The 18,164-nt window shown below is 40.8% G+C and overlaps 1 protein-coding gene across 1 annotated transcript in view; it reads left to right on the top strand.

Moving 5' to 3' along the window:
- Positions 1 to 920: 920 nt before the first annotated feature.
- Positions 921 to 18,164, top strand: part of LOC117476537 (WD repeat-containing protein 70) — a 38,829-nt gene continuing 21,585 nt past the window's right edge. Inside the window, exons 1-10 of the mRNA XM_034123152.1 lie at positions 921 to 987; positions 1,726 to 1,785; positions 1,904 to 1,987; positions 2,076 to 2,181; positions 2,297 to 2,504; positions 3,198 to 3,257; positions 3,816 to 3,949; positions 5,130 to 5,283; positions 8,233 to 8,309; positions 14,641 to 14,815. Of these exons, the coding sequence (XP_033979043.1) occupies positions 963 to 987; positions 1,726 to 1,785; positions 1,904 to 1,987; positions 2,076 to 2,181; positions 2,297 to 2,504; positions 3,198 to 3,257; positions 3,816 to 3,949; positions 5,130 to 5,283; positions 8,233 to 8,309; positions 14,641 to 14,815 (1,083 nt within the window). The 5' untranslated portion in view covers positions 921 to 962. The remainder of the gene's footprint in view (positions 988 to 1,725; positions 1,786 to 1,903; positions 1,988 to 2,075; positions 2,182 to 2,296; positions 2,505 to 3,197; positions 3,258 to 3,815; positions 3,950 to 5,129; positions 5,284 to 8,232; positions 8,310 to 14,640; positions 14,816 to 18,164) is intronic.

The raw sequence follows: 18,164 nt of genomic DNA, 5'->3' as shown, positions 1-18,164 counted from the left end.
CTGCAGCTCTCTCGTCTCCTCTTCACACAGCACACTTTTCGCGGCACACGTACTTACAGCCAATCAGCTCTGAATGATTTGAGATGACGTATGGTGGGGATGGTAGCTCCATGCCCCTCTGGTCATTATTTTTTTGCCACACACATTTCATTACAAAATACTCTGAGCATGCGCAGTGAAGTTTTTACAGTCACCGTTGACTTCACAGCGAGAGGAAGGGGCATAATCAGGTTTTGTCCCACATGGCTCTAAACAGCTCAATAGGCACACACTGTGACTGTAGACACACTAATTAGAAGAACACAGACTAAAACAGCAATGTACAGACGAATCAGATGATTAAACATGATCTTAAAATATATTTTATATATTTTTTTATTTATTTTTTTGCATTTTTGTAATCATTATTTGTAATACTTTCTGCTGACACTAGGTGGGGCTGTGCCCCACCTGCCCCTAATGACCAGTCGCCACTGCTCATACTAAATAAAGTATTTGGGCACACAGATTATTGAGTTGTTTTATTGCCTAAAAGGCAAGGATTGATTGATTGATTGAAAAGTTTATTAACAGCTTGTATATTGGGTACAGTACAGTACAGCTCAAAACATACAATTGTTAAGGGGATGCAGACCAGAGAAAGACTTTCGTCTTGTTTACATCAGGGTCCCCCATTTCCAATTCATCATATCAGATCTCTAAACGTTTCCTACATAAGACATATCCTATGCTTGTTATCAGTCTTGTGTATATTTAAACTATACAAAATGTAAACTGTATAGCACTTTATCATCTCTAAAGGTTTAAAACACGCTCACACAGCATTGTATCTAAAGAGAATGATTCCAGACTGTAGTTCCATCAACGACCTCTCAGCGGTGCTGCAAGAAGCGCAGAAGAAGAAGAAGAAGTAGTAGAAGAAGAACTTCCGGAGGGCAAAGGTGACCGTTGTATTTGAAAACATGGACCCCAACAAAGTGGATGAAGGTAACAACGTTTTGTTCTTACACGTCTTTCAGTGTTTATTCATTTTAAATGTATTGCATGTATGTGCAGGCATATTGGGCTGTACTTCCAAGTTGTTTGACATGTATCAGCTAGCTACATTACGCCAAGTAGGCTATGTGAAAGAAACTCGCATCGCTTCTGGTCTTGCTAGCTTGTGTGTTAGCTTATTCTCTTCTATGATGTTAACCAATTTCCACCATTTTATTTAAAAGCTAACTGTAACGTTAGCTAGTGCAGCTTTACATTTCCAGAAAAGCTGCTATTGTATTTCAAACGAGAAATAATTGGCACTCTAACCATTGATACATGTTAACGTGTCATTCATGCTCAAATGTTACAGTATTGTTAACCTTAGCTGACAGGCAGGAGTTAACATCTGAACGTTTTCTATCATAACGTTATATTCTAAGCAGGTTTGTGTAAACGGTGGATCTTTAACTTGTTTTGGTACTCCGATCTAGATCGATAAAGACTTATATTTATTATTTGCAACAACAGTTCAGTTAAATCTTGCGATGAAGGCAGATATCCAAGTGTCTGCCTGTAAACAAAATCCTCTGCAATGGACTATGCGAACATAAGTGTGGATATAATAAAACCGAGAGAGAGCTGTATTCTATTTTTCAAATGTCATGTGAAAAAAACCCAATTGTTAACATAGTTTCCATGATAAACAAGATAACACAGTATTGATTAATGTTCTTGCCTCTTCTGCAGCATCTGACGACATGAGTGGCGATGCAGAAATGGCATCTGTCATGGGATTCTCTGGGTTTGGTATGTACAGTCAAGCACAAATGGACAATAACTTTAGATGTTTACTTAATTCATTCTATAATGCACTGACAATATGCGTCAGTTAGTGTTCAAACAAGCTGTCATTTAATCCATCCAGGTAAGAAGGCCCGCACATTTGACCTTGATGCCATTTTTGAATCGACACGTCGCACAGCCATTGAGAGGACTCAGCGTGTATTAGGTACGTTTACCAACATTGCAAGCTGTTCCCTCTTTCATGAAGGTGCGTATAACCCTATGCTACAACCAGGTCATTTTTGCTTCCTCAGAGGAGCGGCAAAAGGTTGAAGAAATGGAGGAGAAAGGGGAAAGCTCCAAATCAGTAAAGCCATCAGTCCACACCCAGAGAGACAAACCTGCAGCTGCTACTTTCAGGTAACCAGGGATTTTAGTTTGATTGTTCTTATTGAGAACTATCAGATGTAGTTAACCTGGCTGTAGGTCAAGCATATTAGACATTTTTAAATGAAAGAATATAATGTTTCTTCAGGAGAAAACAGGAGAGTGACAGCAGCAGTGACAGTGGGTCGGACTCGGACTCAGACTCGGAGCTTATTGGTCCTCCGCTGCCTCCCCAATACAAAGCCGAGGAAGATGATGAACGTTCCCGAGTTCCTGGTCCATCAGGCAGCACGGCTCAGAGTGATGATGATGATGATGACGATGATGACGAGGAGGGACAAGATGATGATGATGATGTAGGTTGGAAATAACTCACTTAACAGTAGTCAGTGTTAAATATTTCCTATCGGTCCCACACTTGTTATTTCCTTTAGTTTTTATTTGTCCTGTTCAAACATTCAACCTCTCTTTCTGCAGCTTTACACAGGTCTTTTTTTCTGTAGACATTTTTACTTCTCATAGATCATAGTGCTACTAAGATCATAACTGTTGCTTAGGTCATCCAAAGTACCAATAAAACCAGACAGTGTAATATTGAAGCTTCACCGCTAGATGGCAGCACAAGGAAATGTATTCATTTGGCAGTGTTACACTACAACATGAGACACCTACTTTCATACTGTTTGTAACTGAACATTACATTGTTGTCTCTTAGGGGTTTCCCTCTGTTTTCTTTGTTTCAAAATGTATGTTCCACTCGAAACATATCAGCATCTTAAATTCAAGATATGGGAAGTAATCGTCTTAGGTTACGAGTGAATAGCTCAGATCCTAACCTTTTCAATTCAACAGATTGACTGTTCCCAGTGAGTCCTTTGATGGTGATTGCTGTGATTCCAGAATGTCTAGCCATACAGTCTATTCCAGTTAAAATGTCATGTGTAATTGAATCCTGGAATGAAATGCTAAAAACTATAGTTACACACCTAATTGAGCCTTCTTCAGTTTTTTACTGTTTCCTTATGATTCATCTCAACTTTCCGCCTTAGAATCCAGTGAAGAAGATTCCAGACACCCATGAGATCACTCTGCAGCACGGCACCAGGACGGTAAGGACTTCTTTCAGCACTCAGTGATTATTGCTTATGTGTGGAAATTGATTCAGTGACGCTCTGTTGGAAAGAAGAATAAGAAGGTCTATATTCATCGTAAGTGGCTTGTAATGAGCACCACATTTATTCAAATTATGCACATGCCAAAAACATCTGGAGATCTTTTTCAGTTATTGGGATTTTTTTTGCCAATGTTCCTTCACTTTTTCCTGATTTCCAGCAATAGCATTGGCAGCAGGTCTGTTTTCCTTGATATTTTGTAGCAGTGAGGAAAAATATAGTTTTGAATTCTCCATGTCTTCAGTGTAAAGCAAATCTGGTATCCAGATCCTGAACTCTGTATTGCAGTTTTAAAACATTTCACATCTGAATAATTTGAATATGACACAAGACTTTAAATATTTGGCTTCTGCTTATTTTTGCTGCCTTTTTCAGAGGAGTATGACTAAACTGTCAATTATTTCTAGCAGCAGAAGCAACCTTCTACGGTTGGGTGGCCTCTTAATCATACAGATAATTTCTTCATTTTTAAATGTAAGCATATTGTCTCCTCAGGTATCGGCTCTTGCCTTAGACCCCTCTGGAGCCCGTCTGGTTACCGGTGGTTACGACTACGATGTGCGCTTCTGGGACTTTGCTGGGATGGACCAGGCTCTGCAGGCCTTCAGATCCCTCCAGCCCTGTGAGTGGTGAGTCAATGTCCTGGGAGCAACGTGGAACATCAACACAGTTGCCTAACATGTGGTTAATTAGTTTCACGCAAACATCCATTAAACTCCCTGTGCCAAAGTGTAAGCACATACACAAACACACATTTGTTAAGCTTCATCGAGCCTTGTGTTCACTATGTGACATCCTCTCGTTTCATTCAAAATGAGCCTTTCAGAAGCAGATGGTGGAGATGTCTGTGTGTGCGTGTGTTTATTCTGTCTTCCACTGAAGCCATCATCAAAGATTACATTATTTTTTTTGTTTTTGGGAACCAGTGGGCTGAGCTGGAGCAGGTTTCCCCTTATTAACAGACGTTTATGCTACATTTCATTTGATTACAATGTGATCGAGTAGTCTGTTTGGTTTACTAACAAGCTGGTCTCGAATAGAAAGCTGTGCTGCTGAGGTCCAGTGTTCCTCGTTTCTGACCCAAAAAGCCAACAAGCTTAGTCAGACTAAAACAAAAATTAAAATTAGCATTTGGTGCTGTATAGAGGCTTTGAAGAAGCCAAAGCCCCCCAATTAAAAACAGCACTGATGTTTCCCTCCCTTTCATTTTAGCTATGGAGCGTTTTGCTCAGTGTATGTAAATATTGGCGCCCCAGCCGCCCCCTGCTGTGTTAATGCTATTTGACTACTACTGACCTCAATTGCTCCCACTCTGGTTAAGTAGTCCAGATTGTTGCGTGTGTCCTCCATTGTATGCACTGCTGTGCATTGTACAATGACATGCATATTTCTAAGTTATTCTGTGTAAAATGTAAAAAACAAAAGAACCACAATATGTGTGTAATGGGTTTCAAGTAGTTTTTCTTTCCATGTCTTGGTTTAAAATGCAATTATGTTCCATCACTGCTCAGTTGTTGTGTGTGACTGTCTGTCGCGTGTTGTGGATCAAAGAGACCCTTCATCACATGTACATCAGATGTTGTGTTGTTTGTTCCTATAGCTACACATATCTTTATTTGTTTTGGTTTCTGAACCCTTTATAGGATTAAAGAGCTCCTTGTATACAAATGTTTTGGTGCAGAACTCGCAGCTATGGGAAACAAGACACTTATCAGAAACTATCAGCACAACAGAAATGCAAAAACTAGCTTTCCCTCAGATGTCCTCTTCATGTGTTTAATGTGTGTGTCTGTGTGTGTGTCCCCTCAGCCATCAGATCAAGTCCCTGCAGTACAGCAACACTGGTGATGTCATCCTGGTGGTTTCTGGCAATGCACAGGCCAAGGTGTTGGACCGCGATGGCTTCAATGTCATGGAGTGTGTGAAGGGAGACCAGTACATCGTGGACATGGCCAAAACCAAGGTAAAATGGTGTTTACTTATACTTGGGTCATCTTTTTGTAGTTTTGGGAAGGGCTGTGCGATTATGGCAAAAATCATAATCACGATTATTTTGGTCAATAATTGATATCACGATTATTAAAAACGATTATCCATTTACTTTGAAAACATCCATATATTGAAAAAAAAAATGTGAACAGTATGTTTTTAACAGTTGATTACCCTGAACTTTAAGTATAATTCAACAGAAAAACCAATAAAAAAAAAAAGAAGAAATTACATTTTTTTTTTTTTTTTAATAAAAATAATAATCGTTTTATTTCGATTACATTGTATTCGTAATCGTTGCAAGCCAAAATCGTAATCGAGATTAAAATACGATTAATTGCACAGCCCTAGTTTTGGGACATCATTTCACATAAAGCATTCGTCTGTGTACAGTACAAAATTCTGCTTATTATTATTATTATTATTACAATAAGCAGTATTTTATTTCGCTGTTCAGTAATTATTTTACATTGTGTTTTTATTTGACCCTATTCTATTTTCCATATATATTGTTTTCTAATTTCTGGATTTACTTGCACATTAGTCACTTGCACAATTTTTCTTGTTTTTTGTCTTATTTATATTTATGTTGCATTGTTGGAGGAGCCTGGGATTTAAAATGGTTATTGTACAGTCTGTAACTATTGTGCATATAAGAAAAAAAGCCATTGAATCAAATGATAACATTGTACTCACTCTGCAATTGCTGAGCTCTGGTAACTTATTGTTTTCACAGTGTCATTTCATGGATAATTATGAACAATTATTGAATATATCCAGCCGCTTTAAGTATGACACAGACATCTGGGTTTTCCATTCAATAGCAACAGTGAATAAGCAGCCCAAGAGTGACTGCTTGTTCTAAACACAGGCTAGCTGCTCTCATGTTCTGAGGGAGGATCCTGCCAGCGCATAATGTTAGCAAGGTGCTCCATGTACTGCTCTGTTTTTGTATTGTATTCACCAGCCAGAGGCAGTATCAGGGGGAGAGGACCACCACATGCTTTCAGGACCCTTGTGGTCCATCTCTTGCTTGTACCCTCTTTCTAAAAAGGAGGATCCTAATTTATTGCCCATGTTTGGGTTTTACTGTGATTCAGAAAGCTGTATTGGTGGTCACTAACCATCTGTGCCATCTGCAGTGCATTTAGCCAGAGTTTATACCAGCCATATGAACTACTTGAGCAAGTGAAGGCCCATTGATTGCAAGTAGTGTTTTCCTGGTTGTCCTACATTCTTGTCCTGCTCAGTCCCATCTGGATCTGATGGGAGAGTTTGCTTCAACGAGGATGCGTGTTGGCCCGCTGACAGTGTCCCAGTCGATTAGACGTGTCTCATGTGATAATTAAGTCTCTGTTGACAGGCACTTACTTGCCTTCTACCTCATCCCGCTGTGTGCCGAGGGATTTGTCAAACAGACACCTTTGTGCACATGCAATGGAATGTTTTGAATCATAATTTGTGCTAAATTTGCAGCACAGTGTCCTAGATCCCAATGTTTTGAAATTGGTTGTTTTGATCCAATAATTGCCAACTTTTCAGGGAAGGGAAAACAAGAAAAAGAGCAAAATCGTCATCAAAAAAACTGAAACCAGAAAAAACATTGGCCTTTTTGCTTCATAAAAGATGGAGAATTGTTATAAATATCATCCAGATGAACACGTTTAATTTGCTGTCACCTGCTTAATAGATTTATTGACTATGAGGTTCCAATTTTGAGTCTGTCAACAAATGACCTTAGCTTAAACCTTACAAATGCACTTAATGCAGTAACCAATGCTAAATGCTTCTGTAATGAAAGCAAGCTGGACATGTTACTGTTGTCCCCAGTTAGTCGCTTCTTGTTATCACAAAGGTTTCCACTCTTAGTGCTGTTTGTCATTAACCTGCTCTATTTTAGTTCACTGTTAGTACGAACATCAGTCTGCTTCTCTTTAGTCTTGGCAATTTGTTGTCCTAATCTGTTAAAGGAAGAGGAACAAATGTGTTTAGGGAGGTAGCGGCTCCTTTTCCCTAACAATGAGACAATAGTAAAGCGTGTCTGTTTGTTTTGAGGTTATTGCACACAGCAGGGAAGCAGTAATTCACATCCCATTTGAGCTTCAACCTCTTTGAAAAGCAATCTGTTATTAAACCCTTTCAACAATTAAACAGCAGTTCCCCTTTAATCCATTATTAAAGTGGTGTTTTTTGAAGTATTTGAAGGTGAATAGACAGGCCTCTTTCTGAATCAGACATACCGATGTTATTCAGTCAGCTTCTGCTCTTGCAAGGCTCTGCTTTCTTGAGCATCCTGTCAGAAAGCGGTACGTCATGTCTGAAGTGCTCCTCTCTGACCTGGCAGGCCTGTCTCTGGGTTATCCCGCTTTGAAGTCATTTGTTATGAGTAATTCTCCACAGGACTACTCCAGCAGAGGAAATGTCTAAAAGGTTACTCTTGAAGGAGCTAGCTGTTTGAAGCCGTGACACTGCGTGCTGCTCTGCCTCCGAGTTCACATGCTCAAAGTCAAGGTTACAATATGATCAAATTTAAAGGTCCAAAAAGACTTCCTCAAGGGAGAGCCTCTTTAAGGAGTTTTCAGCTCAGGCAACATCATTGGTTCCTCCCCGGGAACTTCTCTTTGCGTAGTTTATGACCTTTTTAAGTTGCTTTGCACAGATTCCACTAGAAACATCCATTGTCACAAAAAAGAAAAGCACCCCAGAAATATTTAACCGGTGCCCTTTCTAAGTCATTTTGGCTGGAGATTTAATAAATGAAGACCAACAGCTGTCACTGCATATAATTTGTGAGCTGTAAGATTGCATAACACATTGTCTAAAGTGGTTCCTCCTGGCGACATTTCACCTATTGTGTTTCCACCGGCTCTTTATCGGCTTCTACTTTTGTAATGTGTTGAATTTCACTTTCTTCTTTTTCCAGGGCCACACGGCTATGCTGAATAGTGGCTGTTGGCATCCAAAGATTAAAGAAGAGTTCATGACCTGCTCCAATGATGGGTGAGTTTTATAGAAGTGTTTTGAGCTTTGAGTTGTAATGCAGATTCTAATATTTTGGATGGTACGAGACATATGCTGTGCTTAAAAGTAATTATAACAAATACTAAACCCTGTCTATCCTGTTTGCTGTTTCTCATTGATCTAAATGACTGTCCAGAACATTTTCAAATGGCCTACTGTACAGTAACAATTATTTATAATATACTAACTTGTGTATGCCCAATACACTTACAATACAATAGTGTTTGCTCTCCTCCTCCTCCACCAGCAGGGAGTCCTCTAGTCCAGATTATGCCAATGGAGAGACTCGCTTGGCCTCACATCTGTGCATTGACACATGGCACATTTTATACTGGATATGGTCCAAAATCAGCCTTTTTTTTTCACATGCAGTGATTAAGACGATAGCAGACGCCTCACACACATATTTTCAATCGTTTTGCTTCAGAAAACGTTTTATTAGTCTTACTTTAAATCAGCACTAGTCCTGAATGAATACAGACGCATTAACCCTTTTCCATGTGTACAGGTGCAAGTTAATATTTCTGAATATGTGTGACTTGCACAGTGATGAGTCTAAGTGAGTGTGACAGGCAGCAGTGCAGAAACCATGGCCCTCATCATTAAGGGGAAACAGGGGCCTGGCTTTGTGTACAGACCGGTGTTTACCAGTGTTGCTGCTCTCCCAGATGTGGAGGCTGGTTTATTTAGCTCTTGTTGAGGCTCTGGAAATCCTCCCCTGGCACGTTAGCACTGGGTGTTGCCCCTGGCCAGCTCACAGGAGAACAGCGGAGAGCAGCGCACAGGGAACCATTCACAGGCAGAACAGCTGCACGAGAGCGGCATTCACAGCAACAACCTGTCTGTGTCGCAGAGATGGAAAGAGGTAGTGACTGCCTGAAGTGATTTACAGGTAAAAGGTGTCCTTATAGCCCTATGTCAAACCTCTCATTTTGCCCTGTTACTTATCATCACTTCAGTAATGTGTGCAGTGAAAAACAGAGGCTTCTTGATGATGAAGTGCTGTACTTCTTGGTTGAACCATTACCCCTAAAACTTCACACTTCTTCAATCAAAAGTCACTCTCATTCCTCCAGTGCAAACAGCATGTAGGCGCCAGGGTTTAAACAGGTGCCAAACACACTGATCACATTACATCAGTCTGTGGTTCTGTTCTCCTCTTTTTCTGAGTTCAGCGTTTGAGACTTTAAAAGCATGTTTGTTTGTTTGCGTTGGTAAATCTTTGCAAAGCCTCAGAGCAGAGCTCATGTGGCTGCACATGAAGCTCCAGTAAGCTAGACAAAAGGCCGCCAGGCATTTGCTGATGTGGTTTTGGATTTTACTCTGTACATATCTAATGCTTCTTGGAGGCTGCCTCAGGACTCGTGAAGACTGCTACTGCAGGCTTAGAGTCACAGTCTATTGTTTTTTTGCTAATTAAATTGGTTGGAATTTTAACAAAACATGAAATAATGATTTTATGTTTTAGTGCTGCAACAAATGATATTTTACTTTCTGATAAATAGACTATTTAGCTGCATTAATTGATTTATCTACTCAAAGTTCGGAACAAAGTAACACACATTCATTCCAATTTGATATCTTTAAATGTCTTGTTTAGCCAGACCAAATCCCTATGATATTTAGTTGTACATGCTATTGATCAGAGAAAAGCAGAACAGTCGTCATCTTGAGAGGCTGCAAAAAAAACAATGTGTTTTCTGTCGATCTAGTAGTGGATACGTTTACTAATTGCTTCTAACTATTATGTTTCAAAGTGTGTTTGCTTGATTGACAGGAGTGCTTATCACTGGCAGTTGTGGCCTCTTGCTCATCCTTCTGTAGCTCCATCAGGCCCCCCTGAAGAACTATGCAGTCTGCAGAGGCCATTCTGTGGTCAGGGGCCCTCCTGAGAGAGGCAGTGGGCCAATAGTAGCAGTGGGTGTCTGCTGCTCACTGTTTCTGTTTGAACATCAGACCCACACCTACGTTTTCTGTCTTTCTTCCTGTGTCAGCCTAGTTAGAGAGTCTTTGTTGTGTTCATCTGAATAGCTTATTAAGCCTGATCAGTGGACCGCCCAGCTCCTTAATTAAAGGTACCTCTCGTTGTATGGAATCTCATTCATAAGAACTGCCGCCCAGCTCTTTTTTTGAATGATTTCATGAACAGAAACTCTTTTTTCCCCCAGAGGAAGTGGATGAGAGGAAAGTACTGATGAAGCATAATGCAGCAGCAGCAGGGCGGCAGTGATTTTCCTTTCACACCGAGGGTTGAATGGGGGCTTCAGCGGGACTGTGTCAAGTCTGTCAGTGGAAGATTAGTCCTTGGACTGGTGTGAGGTTGTCAACATTTCACATTCTTCATCATTCTGTTTGAAAGATGTGTGATTGTTAAACGCCAAAATGTTTTCCGACATTTCATCCAAGAGGGAAAATGTGTATTAAGCATTGAGCCACTTTAACTAAGTCTTTGCTGAAAGCCTGAACACCTGTTTGAAAACCGCACATTTATTCCTCAGAAAGCAAAGGCTATATGCGCTGGGTCGACTCCTGGTGGAAGTGTTTCTTTGGCAGGACTGAACTTCAATTAAACTGGAAATATGGCTTGGACTTTTGTGTCAGTCATGTTTTTGAGAGCTGCAGCCTTTTTTTAAAAACAGTAGTGCCTTGAAAACATCTTGAATAAGTTATGCTCAAAGATAACAAACCGTACTGCAAACTGTAGAATTGTTAGTAAGCTATAACGAATGAAAGATTCGATTATGTGGCTTATTGGCCATGACACTGCTGATTGTTGGGTTTTCCAGTGAGCCGGGAGAACGATACAAAATTGATGTTATGCTCTTTAAACGACTGAAATTTCAACCACGGTGGACACGAGGATAGGACAAACGGCGACTCTCTAATTGGGCCCACATGTTACTTCTGTTCAGTTTTTGAGGCTCACATGCGCATTTGCACGCACAAAAACACACAATTTGAGGAATGTTTCCAGGAGGTTTGAATGCCAGGGATTCCCTTCCTGCTGGCTGCCTCTCGGGGCTGCAGCTGGATGTGTAGCTGTGTGCAAGGAGGCACAGAGGACACCATGGCAAACATGTTTCTACTGCCGAGGCACACAATATTTTTTCTTTATCATGATATGACACTTAAGGAAATGATCATAAATATAGTTTAACAAGCCAGATTCATGATCTACTGCTTGGAATTTCCTGGTCATTAATAATGCAAGAATAGACATTTTTAAAGTCGGCATTTCTTTCTCTCAATGTTTTTTTATTCCCGTTTGCCCTTACTGTTTATTGCTAGCATACTGGTCCAGTAAGTAATCTTTGTTCCAGTTTTTTCAGCCAAATGCTTAGTGATACCTCAGTTTCAAATTATTTTTAAGGGGCAAGGGCTCTACAGCGGGGTTATTAAGTGTTATCTGCGTGACAGAACAGGGATGAAAAGTGAGGACAGACATTACAAAGTGTGTGTGTGTGAGCATGTTGGGGCGATTCACACGGTTAAACACATCAGGTTCATCCACAGTGCAGCTCATCTCCTACTGTTCCCCACCTTACACTGCAAGTGTTCCATATCATGCCCAAAAATGCACATACCATACCTTTTTTAAAGAGTGCATTTCTACTTCTGGTTCATTTTACAGTCATGGCTGGATATTTCACTGACACTAACTTTTAGTGTGTGAACAGGGTGTTTGTTTGTTTTTCTTATTGAATATGCGGGGGAGACATTATCAACCAGATTGCTTGATTAAATCTGAAGAGCTGTCATACTGACTTCTTTAAGCTTGAGTCAAGCATTGTGTTCCTGCAGTGTGTGGTCTCACCCTCACTGCTAAGGACTTTTTCAGGTAGATTTCTTTTGATCTTTTCATATTGTGACTTTATTTATCTTACTGTACCCACAGAGCATCTGTCCCTATACCACTTTTTTTATTGTTGCTTGCTTGAGTACCACTATGTGTATGCCTCCTCCCAAATCCTTCTGTTATTTCCCCACTTTATCTTCTTCAGCTGTGATGCAAAGATCTTACCTCCTAATCCGCATTTCTCATAACGGAGCCCTAGTTAGTCAGTCAACCGACCATTGGGCATCCCAGCTTATCCTCAACACTGGAGTTTGACCAATAAACAACCTTATACAAGACCCACGCCTCTCTTATCCCTCTCTCTTCCTTATCTAATCATCTAGGAAAGGGATCCCAGCAGCCGTCTCCCCCCAGCAGCCATATAACCTGATGGACAGATAGAATCTGGGGCCTGTGGAGTTGTCACTCCTCAGTTGATGTGTGAATGACTGTGCTGCCTCGTAAAGTGCACACGCATGACTGAGGATGTATGGCTCTCATTCTATTACATTCACCCCTCTGTCTGTGAAGCGTTTGTGCGGGAAAAAGGGACTGCTGATTGAAGAGAGTCCTCATGCTGCATGGGAATATTTTGACATTTCCTTTTTTTTTTATTGCTGTTACTTTCCCCAAACAACCGCCTCCTCTGAGAGAAAAATGCTTTGAGTCTGCACCAGATGTTTCCCTCTGGAATAAAATAATCAACTTCAATTAGTTGAAGCTGCAGTTAATTTTTACTTTTTGAAAGGGGGGATGGGACGTTTATGCACTTTAATGAACAATTCTTATTCTAGAGTACCACATGAGCGGCGACAGTTTCCCTGCCCTGCTCTATATCTGGCCCCTGACAGGTTATTGGGGGGGGCAGTCTTCACCCTGTGCTCGGGGTTGGCTCAACACTGGTGGGCTCCAGCTTCTCTCTTCTTCTCTCTGACTGCCAGCAGTGCCATGTTTTGGAAAGAGCCCTTACGATAAATAGCATTCCAGGTTTTGTGTGCTACGCGAAAGGTTATGTTGTCTTTATTGGCTTGACAGACGCCTACAGTCTCTGTAAACAAAATGGAGATGTCTGTGTGAGGCAGCAGGTGGACCGATCTGTCATCCAGTCCATGGCTATCACTCTTTCTCAATCACTCTCAACACACACACACATTTGAAAACGTACTGTAAATTGCAGCAGCCTTCACACTTCTCATATACGTGGCTTTTGCATTTTTTTCCAGCAAGAGATTTTTTTATTTATAAACAGCTTTGGTTTATGTGGATTTAAACACAACTATGCATCAAACAGAGTTTTATTTGACCCTTGCCAGTTCTCACTCAAACCATATGTCTTCGGCTGGCATTTGTATCACATTGTTAGACTTATCCAAACACAGTTGAGTGTGTGTGTCTGTGAGTTTGTAGCCGGTCATGGAGGAATCTCTGCCTGGCTGTGAGCAGCAGTCCTGCCTGTGTGTTTATACTCCTCTTCCGACCCCGTGACCCAGAGGTCAGGATGCTCACTAAAGCAAGCAGAGGGTCACAGACACATTTGGACACGCTCTGTCTGGTGTGTGTGAGAGGTTGGCTAAACATGTTTGTGTGTAGTCAGGTAGTTCAATAAATACATGAGGAGGTTTCAGCCTCTTGAAGTCACGTAGCTGGGTACTTCAGTTTGTCCTCTTCTTATTTAACAGTTTATTTATCTCTCTTCTTTTCATAGTCTTATTTTTTTTTATCACTGCAGCATCCCTAATAAACCTTTCACAAAGCCCTGGAAATATATGAAGCTAGTATATTGTTAAGTTTGAGATAATGTGAGAGGAAGTTGTGAGCAGCCGTCCTTGCAATGCCAACAGGGTCAAAGGTGAAACTTTCCACCTTGTTTTAATATAAACAATTTGGTTTTCTCCGATCATTGCCCACTCTTCTTTGAAATACAAAGAATGCCGAAATACATACAACTTATTTGACTATCTTTTTTTAGATTATAGGGAATCAAAAAGGCTATATTCCCAAAATATTTTTGGGTGGGCGTTTTAGGCTATCATTTGACATTCATTTATATATCTTAATTTAGCATTGTTTTTTTAGTTTTTTTTTTTTTTACAGGTAAATTATTTGGTGGTTTAATGGATAAATCACATATGCTTTTATGACAGTTATTCGTTTTTTTTAAAAACACAATTTACATTCTAAAGATTTTGCATTTAATTCATCCTTTTTAAAGTTGTGTAATGTGTTCAAATATTTCCTGAAAGCTTCAGACATGCCTGTCAGGCTGATCTACAGGTCTGCTGTTCGCTCATCCCTCACTCTGAAACACTGAGCTGCCTAACCTTATGTTCATGAGAATTACTGTAATGTCGATATGATCCAGATTTATTACAGCGGTGAATGGTGTTGATCACATAATATGTTTTGATGGATAGATATTTTATGAGGGATTGAGTTGAGTGATGAGTATAAATTAAATTCCCTGTCTGTCCGCAGCACTGTGCGCACATGGGACGTGAGCTCGGAGAAGAAGCACAAGTCCGTGTTCAAGCCGCGAACCTTCCAGGGGAAGAAGGTCATCCCGACGAGCTGCACCTACAGCCGCGACGGGAAGCTCATCGCAGCCGGCTGCCAGGATGGCACCATCCAGATCTGGGACAGAAACCTCAGCGTAAGTCTTCAAACACAAACAATGTGCAGTTGGTTGTAAACATAGGATGTCTGATTTGTTAAGGCCTCGGGTACAGAGTCATGAGACATGGGTCAGCCGGTCACAGGCCACAGAGGTCAGAGTTCAACAAGTCAGGAACACTGACCAGAATTGAAAATGCCTGACTTTAAAATGCATTTTGTCCAAACCAGGAGTAGTTGAGAACATTATTAAATAGCCTGTCTGACCTGTTTTGACCCCATTATCACAGGTTGCTCTTATTCCATCTAAACTCTGGAGAAAGATCCTACAGCCATGTTAGAAACTCTGTGAGGCTGTAATTAGTTACAGCGGAGCTAAATCAATGCTAGCATCTACAATGCTAACATGATGTTAAGCAGCTGTGATATTGATCAATTTTAAAACATTATTTGTGTGTGTTAGCATGCCAACATTCGCTAATAAGCACAAGTAAAGCTCAAGCTGAAGAGAGTTGTGCAGCTATTTGGCCATTAACCAAAGTATTGGGAGAATTTGATTAAGACTTTGGATCTGATGATAAAACTCCAGGGATAATCATAGTGATCTAGAAGTTGTTTGTTTAATTTGACTGCACTAGGGCTGACCATCAGACTGTCATTGCTTTCCCTAGAGTCATACCCCCAGCGGGGCTCAAAATAGCTGATTATGTAACTGAATTAACTGACGTATGACGATTGAGTCGAGGAAAGTTACTGGGAGGGCCAAACACAATTTCCCTCTGTATGTTTTCCTCTTTAGTGAATTAGACTAATTAAGTGTTCATTACCGTTTCCAGCATTCACAATGTTGAGGTAATAGTTGATATTGGCTCCAGAGAAGCATTGCTTTCTTTTACTTGGTTGTTTTCACTTATTCGACAAATCTGTGGATTAAAAGGACTTCCATTTTGGGCTGCAGAATGCATGTCCTCCATCTTTCATCAAGGAGAGATTCCGGGGTTGCGGTCGAATAGTCCATTTAGCTTAGGAACCTTCCTAACGGAGTGAAATGACCCGGAAGTCCCTCAGTGGCAGCCATGATAAGTGCCGTTCGAATTCTCTAAATTAAAAGGAAAGGAGGTTTCAAACTTCCTTTATAACCTCCTTTAGCTTAGGAACCACTGGACCTCCCTAACCGAAAGGAGAGGAGAAAATGCTGCCCCACAATGCCTTGCGGCCGCCGCATTTGCCGTCACACAACAGTCGGCCGTTCACGGAAACAACCGATTATGACCGAGAAATGATATCATGAAAGTTACGGCTTATTAAGCATTTTAAAACGTATGTGGTAAGTTGCCAAAGTGCTTTTGTTTTGAACGTTCATCAGTATTATAATCAAAAAGAGAAATATGAACGTTAGTTTTTACTGAAATGATCAAATAAAGTCAACATTTCACAGTCTTTACTGAGCTGTGTGGGGTTTGTTCAACTTTTAAAAGATGTTTGAATGGTGATATACACAGTGATAGATGTTAAGGACTAACGTTTATAATAAATACATTTGTATTGATTTTAAGATCTTTTCATACAATCATACGTATTGGGATCATTTGTATTAATGTGGACCGGAGGGAGAGGGTGACGAGCATAAGTTTCACTTTCCTTTTTTATTTCAATTCCAACTTTGGTCATGAAGAATATGTTTCTCTGTTGTCCCTGTTCATAAAGCATAAAACAACAGCATCAGAGCACGGTGCAGAGTCTCTAGATGAGTTTACAGTAGTCCCTCGTTCTTAAACATCCATGTTGTAGTCCGCTGTATAGAAAACTGTAGTTTCCATAGTTTCCCCACAGCAGCAGGCGCACATTTATGACCTCCGCTGGCGCATCATAAACACGTCGGATAGTGAAAGTGCAGTCGGATTCTCTAAAGTACCGCAGTCTCTTCTCCTAAGTCCTTTTGAATTCTCCTATCCACTATCCCTTAACCCCATGACGTTTCACTCCGAGGTCAAGGAATAGACGATAGGGTTAGAACTTAGGAGCTGTTTTTTTGGAGTATTCGACCGCAACCCGGGTCTCTCCTTTGTTGTTTCACCTTAACTCATTTCTGCTTATTACCCATGAGCCTCTCCTCTTGATGCCTGTCACAGTGACACATCTCTGGTTAGTGTACGGGCATTAAAGGAACATGTTTCGCAGCTTACAGCTCACTCGCAAAATTCATCCCCACTAGACAGATGTGAAGAATCGTGAGAGGTGCTTCCTGTTGAAGAGGGGGCTTTACATTGGGGATATGAAGTAGTCATAATTCATTATTTTTAAAGATGACATATTGCAGGCGTCATTCCAGTTAGGTAATGTCTCATACTATTTCTAACCTTTTTCCAAAATAGTTTCACAAGATTAAATACGGTGTGAGAAATCCTTAAAACACAAAAATAAAAATTGATAGAGGACTGCCTGGAAATGTTTTTTTAATACTTTCTAAAACAGCCAGTATCAGGTCAAAAACCATTTGGAACAATTGGCTGGTCTTTTTTTATGAACTGTGAATAATAGGTTGTTTTTCTGCCCGCCAAACAATTCGGCACACTTTTACTCTAATTCGTTTTGTTCCACTTCATATCCTTTCATCTGTCCGACCCCGTGTGTGGACAAGGTTGAATGATTCTGTTGTTTCATCCGAGAATAGTGACAGTGACAATTAAGCTGCAGTTAGTGAGTTGGAACAGCTTGATTGGAGAGAGGGGCTTATCCAGATTAGTCGAATGAGAAGTAGGCTACACGATAATTACTCCGACAGTCAACTTCGTAATCAGAGGACGCACAAAAAATGTATTCAGATGGAGAATTGCTATTGTGGGAGCTTTTGTGCTTCAATGTAGACTCGCCCATCATCCCACCGTCCCACCAATTTAAGGCTCTCCACATTTATTACCCCTCTTTCTCCAAGCTAAATATTTACCCTGCGTACCATAGCAGCTTACAATAGTCGTGTCTGTTGCCTGACCACTGGAGCCTGACTGGTGGGTGCCCTCTGCCCCAAACTGCAACCTGTGCTGCTGACTCCAATCCAGCCACAATCCTAAAAAGGAGTTGACCTCGCTACGCTTTTATTACTGCGCCCTCCCCCACTCGAACCAGGCCCATCTCCCGTTGTATCGCCTACTATTACTCACGGCCGGAATATGCAGGCAGATCAATCAAAATCAATCATGTACATGACCTTGAGCTCGAGCTGAGCCTGAGTAGAAGCTATTGAGGATGACACATCGTGCTCTTGAACCCTGACTAAGCTGATTGATCCTGCGATGGAAGTCAAGTAGGTCTCTTTTAGTGGACTGCCACAGAGAGTGATTGCATGCTCATTCTCTGACCAGAGGGGTCGGTGCCAGAATTACAAGACT

The sequence above is a fragment of the Trematomus bernacchii genome, unplaced genomic scaffold (assembly GCF_902827165.1).
Source record: "Trematomus bernacchii unplaced genomic scaffold, fTreBer1.1, whole genome shotgun sequence".
Classification (NCBI taxonomy): Eukaryota; Metazoa; Chordata; class Actinopteri; order Perciformes; family Nototheniidae; genus Trematomus; species Trematomus bernacchii.
This window is presented reverse-complemented; position numbering and strand designations above follow the sequence as displayed.